This window comes from Chiloscyllium plagiosum, chromosome 2, assembly GCF_004010195.1.
Source record: "Chiloscyllium plagiosum isolate BGI_BamShark_2017 chromosome 2, ASM401019v2, whole genome shotgun sequence".
NCBI classification, from domain to species: Eukaryota; Metazoa; Chordata; class Chondrichthyes; order Orectolobiformes; family Hemiscylliidae; genus Chiloscyllium; species Chiloscyllium plagiosum.
Window position 1 is genome coordinate 32712102 of NC_057711.1, and position 12675 is coordinate 32724776.

Here is a 12675-nt window from a genome sequence, read left to right on the forward strand (position 1 = left end):
TGGTAAGTGGGCGAAATCTTTAAATATAAAGTATAATGTGAGAGAAAGTGAGGTTATGCACTTTGGCATAGATTGGAAGAGCTGAATGTTATTTCTATAGATCACACCTAAAACAGCCCTCTTTTCTAAGGAAAGATGCACTGTCCAAAGCTGTTTGTAATGCATACTTATCTCTTACCTTTCCAAATAAAATATAACGGGACTAATTTGTTTTAACGTCCCTTTGAAAGTAGTAAGCTGCTAATGTCTACCTTCTATCTGTTCTTGTTTTACAACTTTGCTTTCTCATAAATTATTTATGGTATGCACATAATAAATATTATCAATATTCTCAGCCTCAAGACTTGTCTTTGCTAAATAACGCTAGAAATGTTACTGCTAACATATTTTCAATAGAATAAACAGCTGTAACTTTTTTTGTTCCATTTCTACATGACTAGTTCCTATGTTGCCTGTATTCCCATCTTTATCAGATGTAGTTTAAGAACCTCCTGTAGATCCACCACAATAGTATGCCATGCATATGAAAAAATAATGTACTTGCCCTACTACAACTGTGTTCACATGTTCTGTTTTCCTTCAGAATGTGTGAAATTATGGAAGTGTACAATTATCTTTTAGTTTTTCAGGAGTTATGAAATACCAGTGGAGCACAATATTTAATGGGCAGACAATAAACCAGCATTAAAAGGAAGAAAGCTTGTAACAATTATCACAATGCATTGTTGTAATCCAATATTTGAAGAGTCACAAATTCTTCCATTGTACCTTGCAGGCAGCTGCTGCCCTTGCTGTCCAACCATGGAGATCATTCTGAAATGCCGAAGACCTCGATGCAAATGTTGCACACCTTAAACATGCAAGGTGAGAACTTTCCACACTTGAACAAGAAAGTCCATTCTACTAAATCAGGCTAACACTTTAATGATGTGTTCTACTCTTTACAGGATTATGCAAGATTAGTCTTTCAAGTATATGAATAAGTTTTTCCTTACTAATTTTTCTCATCTTGTCCCTTTTCTTGTGAAAGGAATAATGTGGGCTATAGTACAGGTGCTTGGGTATACAAGTGACTTCTCCATCTTAAGCTTAGATCATAATTGTTGACTGGCTAATTGATCATTAAAGCCTGACCGTATTGTCAAGGCATCCAGATTCATTTAAATTGAAAGTTGCCACTGCATCATAATAAGTGGGAAGCATACTGGACTTTTCTGTCTTCACAAACCCTTCACCTTTCTTTGTCCTTCATCCAGTGATACTGAGATCACCTGTACATTATTGCCCTAATTGAGATCAGCAACCATACCTGGAACTTTACTTGCTGAGCTATGACTGTGTAATATTAAATTTTAACTTTTCATGATTTGAAATATATACCATAAAGGTAAGTTAAACTTGCTGTTCAGGCAGTGTGTAAGCGTTCAATGTGACCTTCCTACAAAAATAACTGGCAAAACACAAAACTCACTGGTTTTCCTACAATATATTCCTGTGTATGCAATAGACAGTTTTCGTTTAAAAAGGGATGAAGGATGCTTCTGTAGTATAATATCAGAAATAATCTTTTGTTCATGCATTTCTCCTTCTTGAAATAACGTTTCTTTTTCTATTTGGAACTGTTCCAGTATGGTTTCTGCTTATTTGGGAGTTGGAGCAACAGACAGGCTCCACTGACTAATATGCCAACTCAGTATTTGGAACCAATTCTGAATATCATTGAGTGCCTCCTATTATTGGGGTATGTTCAATATCAAGCAGGCATAAAATGACAGGTACCTATCAAAGAAAATGTATGAGATTGCATGTGGTACATTACAAAAGAACACAAATAGAGTAGGCTGTACTGCCTCAAGAGCTGGTTCAACATATAATAAGTTAATGGCTGATCCTGAACTCTACTTTTCTCACCAAATCTCAATAACTCTTATTTGTTCCAAAGATTCAGAATGCTCTGAGTGAAGAAATTGCTCCACATTTAAGCCCCAAAATAACCAAACATTTATATCTCGACTGTCTGAATTTTACATACAAGGGGAAACAGTGTTTTACCATCTATCCTATCAAAATTTTGTATGTTAGTGAGAAGTTTTATTTTGACAAGTACTTGGGTTTTCATTAACAAAGGAAATTTAGCAAAGATATAACTGGTTCATTTGAGTTTTAACCAATAGTTTTGATTGTTTCTCATTTCTATTAGTGATGATGTAAATAGTAATGGGAAAGCAAGTGCATCACAATTTTGGCTTCAAGAAAACATTGATTTGCCAGGTAATGTTCTGGAGACATGGGTATGAATCCTGAATTACGATTTTTAAAGAAAATCTGGAATTGAGTATAACTTTGTTCATCATCCAGAAAACCCACCTGACTCATTAATGTCCTTCAGGCAGTGAAGCTGCCATCCTCGCCTTGTCCAACCCACATGTGACTCCAGACCCACATCAATATGGTCTTAAACTACTCTTTTTACAATTTGGGTTAGGCACTGAATGCTGAGCAGGCCAGCGATGCCCACATTCTGTGAATGAATAGTTTTTTAAAAGCTATGATTCAGAGTGGTGTGAGCTATTCATGCATCTACCATGTACTCAATAGCATATTATTACAATAGATAATTTTGTAAATACGTGATGCCTTATTTAGATATGAAAATATTCAAGGGAAGGGATTGACTACTGTCATGTCAAGTTCCTTGGCAAGATCACAATTTTAAAAATTTTCATTCAAGCTGAGTTGTTTTTTAACAATTGATCCTAATTCATTGTATCTAGAAATCTGGTTTACCTAGATGGCATTGGTATAGGTACCTCCAATATTTAGAAAATTTGTTTCAGTAAATTGACTTTTGTAGTATGTTTAATTTGCCAAAGGGATAGTAAGCCAGGGAATTGTCAGATTCTTAGAGAAAAAGTGAAGATATGCCTACTTTGTTAATCTTTTATTCATTGTCCAATTGTTTTAATATAAAACCTGGCTAACATATTACAGAATGTGGCAGCTAAGTGAGAAAATTTAATAATCCCTGCAGTGTTTATGTCATTTGTGAAACTTTTACTGGTCAATTTGAAGGGCATTGTTTAATACAACTATTAAGGAGCGAAGCATGCTGTAAAGGTTTTTATTGTGCTGCAGTTTGAGGTAGTTAATATATCACAATTAATCTGAATTTAATTTTCCCTTGTGTCTTGTGTTCTCTTACATGTTTCTGATGGGACTTCACCTGCTGCTGTCAACTTGACATGGTTTTATGACATCTTGTGTACTGTACTACAAATGATTTATTTTAATGAATTGTCTGTAAAAAATTTAAACATTAACAATGTGTTCTCTTTCCCACAAACTAAATTCTCTCTTTTATATTGAATAATTCTTGGCTTTCTGGGTATGTATGGTGTTTGGGGATTTTTATTTTAAAATGTAGGTCATATCTCTTCTCCAAGCCATAAGCGACACAAGACTAGTGATAGCCTAGGTGCCCTGGCACAGTATGGGGAGGACTCTTCAGATGAGGAAGATGACCGGCATAAGCGAGGTGGGAGATACAGACCTTCTGGAAATGCATCACGCAATATGTACCATCCCTACTTTCAGCATTCAATCCACCAACAGCATCCTCATCAACACCATCAGCAGCAGCAACATGGTTTACCCAGGTCTCAAAATTCCATGCCCTTCTGGATGGCACCCAATTAATATTGCAAATGTTGTAAATGTATCTTTGTCAATGTTCTCTTCACTCTGTGCAGCTAAACTACTATTGTACAAATCAGCCTGTGTGTGCTAGGTGCAGTACTATTACCCAATTTCTGAGGACACCTGGAATTAAATTTAATGGACCATCATAATCGAGTGGCTGGCTGTGTAACATTGGAAGATAGACTTTAATGAAAGTTGCAGTTGAACCATCATATTTGGCATTTTTACAGGAATCCAGCTGCAGTATTGTGAAGAGTGAAGTCACAAATTCCAGAATTAAGGACAATGAAAACTCCAGCTTTTTCCTGCTGGTACTTTGCAGAAGCATGATTTGTGCACCAATCTTATGTTGTAATTGGCAAGGATTTAGTGTATTAAATATAGCCTGTAAAATAAAAGTATGTGAAAGAAGTGAGGTATAAAGTGTTGAAAACTAATTCCCTTCAAATTTGGTTTACAAACATTGAAACTGTGAAAGCAGCATGGAGAATTAATCTATTTTGTTACTGAATTTTTAGATCAGTCACCATTTGCCATTGTTGGGCCTAATAAAATAAATTACAGACTTCATTCCTTTGGACAAAGTATATTTTTACAAAGTGATTGAGATAATGGTAGTCCTTTGAAATTAACAATACCTACTCCAGTTTAACCATTAGTCAAACTTGCAGGAGCAGCTTTATAGCAGGCAATAGCATCACTTGTTTTGTTGCACTGAGACAGGCAGAACAGCTGCATGCATTGAGCCTGTGTGCAAAGTATAGGCCATGACAGCTGACTGATAATCCTTCATATGCAAAGAATTATGCTGACAACCAATTTAGGACTATCTAGCTACTGCTAAATATTCTTCCAAACGTGGGTTGGATGTGCACAGTTAGTATACCTCAGTATTTGAGGATGTTATTTGAAGTGAAACTCTTTCATACTCCTAGTTAGTTGTTCAGTATTAGCTTTACATTAGATTATTCAGCAAGTGTATAAGGATTTACACTGACAGGCATGCCACGTCCTGGAAACTATACAATTCTTTGCATCTTTTCAACACATGACTATCATCTGAGTTGGGTTAATTTTGCAGAGCAATATTCTGACTAATAAGCCAACCTAGCTGTCAACTGTACAAAGCACTAATGGGTACATTCTTCATGGCAACACTATCAGCATCTATTCTCATGCAGTAAAAAAAAGTTTTTTTTCCCTTGAATTTATATTCTTATTGTCCTGAGGAGTGCAAGATGAAAAGCTTACACAAGTCATTTGGCAATATTCATTCTTGGAAGGACTGTATACTTTTTTTTTAAAAAGTAAAATGCATTTGGGGATCCTTAGGTGCTACACCAAAACAGAACTGGAATGAATGCAAGTAGCCTCAAACTGAATGTGCATATTTGCTTTTTATTTTACAATATAAAAACTTGTGCCTTTGGGGTATAATTAATTTACAAAACTCAACTTGTGACAGTGTCTTCAGTCTACTCTCTCTCAGTATCTTTAACCCACAATGTTTTTGGTGTTGCTTTCCGATTTGTGGTTTGTTGAAAAGTTTCAGAAAATCTGTTTCTAGCTTTGGCCCAATTTTTCTGTTTGTTGGATCTGAACAGTTGTACATCTTCAATGAAAAGTGATTCAGTGGCTCCTAAACCAGCTTGTGACTGATGAAGTTGAACTTGAATCTGAAATTACAGATATAACAAAGACAGCATTTAGGATTTAGAAGGGATTGGCATACTTACAGCACACTATTAGATGTCTGCCTTGCAATTTCTCATCAAGATGTAAATGTATTTTTAGATGTTTACTTAAGAATAAAACATCCTTCAAACAAGTTACAATGTATACCACAATCCTGAATGGTTTGGATCGTAGACCAAATATTTTGGGACTTACGCCAGTGTCTGTGGTGATAGCCTGATGATTAAAACTGCATATCACACCAGGCAAGCTCAATTCAGTCGGCATCTAAGGTGCAATTGTGAGCACAGTTCAATCAATAAAGATTAGTGGAGAAAATATGGATTGATTCATTTTGGTATCTGCCATTTCATCTATTCAGGTTGCAAAACTGCTCAGTACACTAATACACAGATCTTCCAATAGTACAGAACATGAAACTTTCCTAGACTATATTTTCCTGCTGAACCATTAGAAGCTCAAATACTTCTTTGGCTTGGTAAATGCACTGTTACAGTCTACCAACACGTTTAAGCAGCTGTTAAGCAATGGTATAATCTCCAGACTATTAGTCCAGAAACTCAGCTGTTTTTGTGACCCTTGTATGAATCTGGCTATGATGGGAGAATTAAATATCTACAGATGACCATGAAACCATTGCTGATTGTCAGAAAAACTCATAGCTTATTATCCTTTAGGGAAGAAAATGTGCTGCCCTCATCTGATCTGAATGTGTCTTCATACCCACAGCAATGTAGTTGACTCAACTGCCCTATGTAATAGCCTAGCAATTCACTCAGTTCAAGGGTAGCTAGGGATAGGATAATAAATGCCAATGACGGACAAATGAAAAAAAATGTTAACATTTATACAATGAGTTGCATTACAACTAATAGGCAAGTTGACTTTAAAGCATATTAGAATCTCTACAGTGCAGAAAAACCATTTGGCTCAACAAGTCCATGTTGACCCTCCAAAGAGCGACCCACCCAATCCTGCATTTACCATAGCTAGCCCACCTAGTCTCCATCCCTGGAAACCATGGGCAATTTTAGCATGAGCTGAAAATGTGTTGCTGGAAAAGCGCAGCAGGTCAGGCAGCATCCAGGGAACAGGAGAATCGACGTTTCGGGCATAAGCCAATCCACCTAATCTGTACATCTCTGGACTGGGAGGAAACCTATGCAGACATGCAGAGAATGTGCAAACTCCACATGGTCACTCAAGGCTGGAATCGAACCTGGATCCTTAATGCTGTAAGGCACTGTCCAGAACGGTACAGCCATTATGCCGCCCATTAAGTCTAGTAATAAAAAATAAATCACTCATTTCCAATTCATTTCTCTCTATTGCAGAATAAATGGAAATTATAGAAAGCTCATTAATATGTAGCAACTTGTTTAAATGTTTAGCTTTATGTCTCAATTTCCTAATTTGTTTTGATCCAAAAGGCAATTTCTAACAGTTACCTGTGTAGTAAGGCAAAGACAACTTACCGGCTCTTTAATTCCACAACTCTCTTTGCCAAGTCCTTCACCTTTCTTCCAGCCCATCTTTTCCAGCATCTTTCTCCCTTTATTGCTGTCACAGATTTCCCTAAGATGATAAACCTGATTGTGTGAGTGCATAATTTACTATTTTGATAATATCATTATATCCTAAGACCAGTACCCAGTCTCCCTCAGATTACTTTCAGAAGCAGGTGGAGTATATCCTGGACAGTCACATGCAGGACCTTTTCTCTCTAACTTGCTTATGCAATTCTATTTTTAAAGCAATAGTTGAATCTATCTCCATTGGCATTCTCTGGTTTTTCAGCCCCAATGCCAATCGGAATAGAAGTAAAAGGTTAAGTGACCAAATAGGGTCTTCCTTAAAAGGGTAATGCCCTTGGTGATTTTTCTCTCACCAAGGAAAAATAGCAAAATTCTATTGGAAACTTGATCAGAAACAGCCAAGATCATTTTTGGTAAGCAATTTATATTCTCTGTTGGAACTGAACAAGGGTGCATTTGGTAAATTCTGAAATTTTCAACAACTTGCAGAGTACATTACATACTTACACATTGACTGAAGCAGGAGCATCATCTCTTTTATAGATACTATCACTTCCAACAAGCTGTCTGCGATTGGCAGCTCGATCCTTGTACGTTGAGTTCTTTAACATTTGACATCCTTCATATGCACTATTCTAAATTTTAAATGGCAACAAGTTTAATAGACTGTTTAAAATGAACATTTCAGAAAGAGCATCACATTCTCTGTTGCACATAATCCCCTATAAACACCAAGTTTTGTTTACATAAGAACTAGAAGTTAGAGTTGACAATTCAGCCCCTCAAGTCTGTACCACCATTTAATACAAACTCATATTGGCCTCAACTCCACTTTTCTGCCTGCTCTCCTTAACCCTTCAACTAATTACTAATTTAAAAATCTGTCTATCACTTAAAATTTACTCTTATGTCTCATTATTTATCATACTTAGGTAGTAGATTTCTCAGATTCACAAACCTTGAAGAGAAGTAATTTCTCCTAGAGTCAGATGTACTTCGGGCCAACTCGTTCATGCGACCAGATATTCTAACCTAATCTAGTCCGATTTGCCAGCACTTGGCCCATATCTGTCTAAACCCTTCCTATTCATACACCCATCCAAATGTCTTTTAAATGTTGTAATTGTACCCACCTCCACCACTTCCTCTGGCAGCTCATTCCATACATGTACCACCCTCTGTCCCTTAGGTCTCTTATATCCTTCCCCTCTCACCCTAAATATGCCCTCTAGTTCGGGACTCCCTCATCCCAAGGAAAAGACCTCTATTTATCCTATCCATGTCCCTCATGATTTTATAAAGCTGTCTATTATGCTCCAGGGAAACAGCCCCAGCCTATCCTTATAGCTCAAACCCTCCAACCCTGGCCACATCCTTGTAAATCTTCTCTAAACCCTTTTAAGTTTCCTTCCTATAGGAGGGAGACCAAAATTGCGCACACTATTCCAAAAGTGGCCTAACCAATGTCCTGTACAGCAGCAATATGACCTCCAAACTTGTACACTCAATACTCTGACCAATAAAGGAAAGCATGCCAAATACCTTTCTTATTATCCCATCTACCTGCGACTCCACTTTTAAAGAATTACGAACCTGCATGCCAAGGTCTTTTTGTTCAGCAACACTCCCAGAACCTTACCATTAAGTGTATAAGTCCTGCCCTGATTTGCCTTTCCAAAATGCAGCACCTCACATTTATCTAAATTTAACTCCATCTGCCACTCCTTGGCCCAGTGGCCTATCTGATCAAGATCCTGTTGCACTCTGGAGGTAACCTTCTTCACTGTCCACTACATCTCCAATTTTGGTGTCATCTGCAAACTTACTAACTATACCTCCTATGTTCACATCCAAATCTTCATCTATGTTAAATCTGCTACCCTTTTTCCAAAAACTATGACCTCTTGTTTTAGATTGCCCAACATGAGGAAACACCTACATCTATTTTGTCAATCCCCTTTAGCATCTTGTATACCTCAGTTAAATACCCTCTCATACTTCTAAACTTCAGAGTACAGGCCTGAACTATTCAATCTCTCAAAATAAATCCCTTATCTCTAGAACTAATCTCATGAACTTCCTCCAATGCAACTGCATTTCTCCTCAAGGGGACAAACCTGTCTGCAGTACTCCAGGTGTAGTTTCACCAATGTTGAAACTTTATTGCTGGAACAGCACAGCAGGTCAGGCAGCATCCAGGGAACAGGAGATTCGACATTTCGGGCACAGGCCCTTCTTCAGGAATGTGCCCGAAACGTCGAATCTCCTGTTCCCTGGATGCTGCCTGACCTGCTGTGCTGTTCCAGCAATAAAGTTTCAACTTTGATCTCCAGCATCTGCAGACCTCACTTTCTCCTCGTAGTTTCACCAATGCCTTCTTTAGCTGTAGCAAGCACAGGGTCATACAGCATAGTGCCAAATACTAATCCCATTTATGTACACTTGGTCCATGGCTACTTTGTCCCAGCATTTAAAGTACTCATCCAGATACTACTAAAATGTTGAAACAGTGCCTCCTCCACCACCCTCTCGGGCAACACATTCTACAGATCTAACAGCCACTGGGTGAAATGTTATTTTCCTCAGAGTTACCTGTAACCACTTGCTCTTCGCCTTATAAACTTATGCCCTCTGGTCTTAGACATGCCTGCCATAGGGAAGAGATTCTCATGATCTACTTGGTCTATGCCTCTCATGATTTTGTATCCCTCAATCAGATTCCCCCTCAGCCTCCTCTGCTCCAAGGAAAACATACCCAGCTGCTCCAGTCACTCCACAAAACAGATATCATCCCAGACAACATCCTAGTGAATCTCCTCTGCACCCTCTCTCGTGTAATCACATCGTTCTGACAGTGTAGCAACCAGAATTGCACACAGTGCAATTTGGCCTAACCAAAGTTTTATAAAGTTGTAACAAGATTTCCTTGCACCTAGATAACTCTATATGCCTTCCTCACCACACTGTTTACCCCTGCCGACACTTGCAGGGATCTATGGATGTATACTCCAGTTCCTTTGTTCCTCAGTACTCGTTAGCGGGATTGTGTCTCTTTCCATCATCATACCTCCCAAAATACATTATCTTGCTCTTATCAGAATTAAGTTCCACCTGCCGCTGCTCTGCCCAATTTACTAGCTAATAACAGATTGTAGCCTGAGACCATCCTCCTCACTATAACACTTCCAATGTTCATATCATCTGCAAACTTACTCTTTTCCAAGTGGTTAATATACATAAACAGCAAGGATCCCAGTACTGATGCCCATGGCACACCACTGATCACAAGCTTCCAATTGCAAAAGCAACCCTCCGTCATCACTCTTTGCCTTCAATTTTTAAGCCAATTTTGGATCTAATTTGCTAACTTGCCTTGGATCCGGTGGGTTCCTCATCATCGATACATTTAATCACCTTTTCAAAAAACTCAATTAAATCAGTCAGGATCTCCCTCCAACAAATCCATGCTTACTGTCTCTGATCAATTCCTGCCTTTCCAAGTATTGATTAATCCTGTCCTTCAGAATTTTTTCCCCAGTAAGTTCCCTAAAGACCAGTTAGTTGGATGATTAGATTAGATTACTTACAATGTGGAAACAGACCCTTCGGCCCAACAAGTTCATACCGACCCTCCAAAGAGCAACCCACCCAGACCTATTACTCTACATTTACCCCTTCACCTCACACTACGGGCAATTTAGCATGGCCAATTCACCTAACCTGCACATCTTTGGACTATGGGAGGAAACTGGAGCACCCGGAGGAAACCCAAACAGACACGGAGAATGTGCAAACTCTACACAGACAGTTGCCCGAGGCAGGAATTGAACCCAGGTCTCTGGCGCTGTGAGGCAGCAGTGCTAATTACCGTGCCGCCCACGGTATATCTGTGCTAATCACCTGGCCTATCCTTTCTACCCTTCTTAAACAAAGGAACCACACTGGCTATCGTCCAGTCATCTGGCACTTTATCTGTGACCAGTGGAGTATTAAATAGATCAGTCAGCAACTAGCAATCTCCTCCCTTGCTTCCCATAGCAGCCTGGGATATGTCTCATCAGATTCTGGGGATTAATGCACCTACCTGTATGCCCATCTAAACATCCTAGAACCTCATCATCTCAATTGATATATCCAGATACAATGTCTTTCTCCTGTGAATACAAATGAGAAGTATTCACTGAAGTTCTCAGCCACTGGCTCCATGAACAGGTTGTCCCTTTGGTCTCTAATAGGTCCCACCCTTTCCCTGATACTCCTTACCCTTCACATTCTATAAAAAGCCTTCCCATCTTCCTTTATCCCATCTGCCAAAGATATTTCATGGCCCCTCTTTGCTCTCTCAATTTCCTTTTCAAGCAACTTTCTGCACCCTCTATACTTTTGAAAGACCTACCCTGTTTTTAACACACTGTACCTGACATATGCTTCGTTTTTTATTTAATTTATCAAGCTAATCAACAGCTGTTAAAATCCAGATTTCCCTGGACCTGCTGCCTTTCCCTTCATCATTAGTGGGACATGCTAGCCCTGAATCTAAATATACCACTTTTAAAAGACTTCCATTTTCCAAATGTAGACTTGCTTGCAAGGTTCCCAGTCTATGTTTGCCAGATTCTGCCTAATGACATTGAAGTTAGCCTTCCCCCAGTTTAGATACTTCTGTGCTATCCTTATCCCTTTCTCTAATGACCTTCAAAACTTGGTCAATATGGTCAATATCTCCGAAATGTTCACCCAGTGAAACGTCAATCACTTGACTGGCTTCTTTTCCTTGAATTAGGTCAAATGCTGCCCCATCTCTAGTGAAACAATGTACTGGCATAAAAATCTCTCCTTGATACTTTAAAAATTCCATCCCTAATTCTTTCACACTAATGCAATCCTAGTAAAGTCCCCTACAACCATAACCTTGTTTCTCTCACACCTTTCTGTCATTTGCCTACATAGCTGCTCCTCTTATCATGCTCAGACTATTGGAAGGCCCATATTATAATCCCAGTAAGATAATCACCCCTATTTTCTTAGCTCTACCCAAATGGCCTCATTTGAAGGTTCTTCTTGGAGGCGCTGTCTCATTACTGCAGTGAACGTTTCCTCTATCAATAATGCAATGCCCCACCTCTCTTACATAATGTCTGAAACTTTTATAACACGGAATGTTGAGCGGCCAGTCCTGTCTTTCCTTCAACTCAGTGACTGCAACAGTATCATATACCCACAAGCTCAGCAATGCTCAGTATCACCATTTCACCAGTTCAGCATTAAAATAAATACAATTTTAGTCCATCTATATGCCTTATTCTGCCCTTGTCTTCTCCCCCTAGTGGACTCTCCTAGCATTCCTATATCTGTTTGGATCTTGCTCCCAACTTTACACCTGCTCTGTGCCCATCCCTTTGCCAAAAGAGTTTAAAACCATCTCAGCAGGGTGTTGGACCCATTCCAGTTCAGGTACAGCCCATTCAGCTTGTAAAGGTCCCACCTACCCCAGAAGCTGTTATGGAAAATAAAGAGCATGAAAGCATGGGAAAGGTTAAAGCATGAAAACCACTGGTGATCTGTTAAAAGGAGTCTGTGGAGTGCTACACTAGTCAAAAGGTCACTGTGGTAGGATGGGATAAGAATAGTGCAATTCCCCTACAACAATTAGCAGAGTCAGGTTGGGGCTGAAAGGTCACTCGGATGGGATGAGCTAACAACAGTTAGTAAAGTCAGCCTCCCCTGCTAAATATCATCATGGCAG

General features: G+C 39.0%; 2 protein-coding genes across 6 annotated transcripts in view; one reads left to right on the forward strand and one right to left on the reverse strand.

Moving 5' to 3' along the window:
- The window catches only part of LOC122558517 (KH homology domain-containing protein 4-like), a 42922-nt gene extending 38808 nt beyond the window's left edge, over positions 1–4114 (forward strand). For all 3 annotated transcript variants that reach the window (XM_043707194.1, XM_043707202.1, XM_043707213.1), the window contains 2 exons: positions 776–864; positions 3425–4114. In XM_043707194.1, the coding sequence (XP_043563129.1) occupies positions 776–864; positions 3425–3696 (361 nt within the window). In that variant the 3' untranslated portion in view covers positions 3697–4114. The remainder of the gene's footprint in view (positions 1–775; positions 865–3424) is intronic.
- A 963-nt stretch (positions 4115–5077) lies between these two features.
- aggf1 (angiogenic factor with G patch and FHA domains 1) overlaps positions 5078–12675 on the reverse strand; it is a 63053-nt gene continuing 55455 nt past the window's right edge. For 2 of the 3 annotated variants that reach the window (XM_043707179.1, XM_043707172.1), the window contains 3 exons: positions 7437–7564; positions 6870–6969; positions 5078–5375 (listed from right to left, as the gene is read on the reverse strand). In XM_043707179.1, coding sequence (XP_043563114.1) covers positions 5175–5375; positions 6870–6969; positions 7437–7564 — 429 coding nt within the window. In that variant the 3' untranslated portion in view covers positions 5078–5174. Of the gene's footprint in view, positions 5376–6869; positions 6984–7436; positions 7565–12675 lie in introns of all 3 variants that reach the window. The other variant, XM_043707186.1, reaches the window with a different exon arrangement.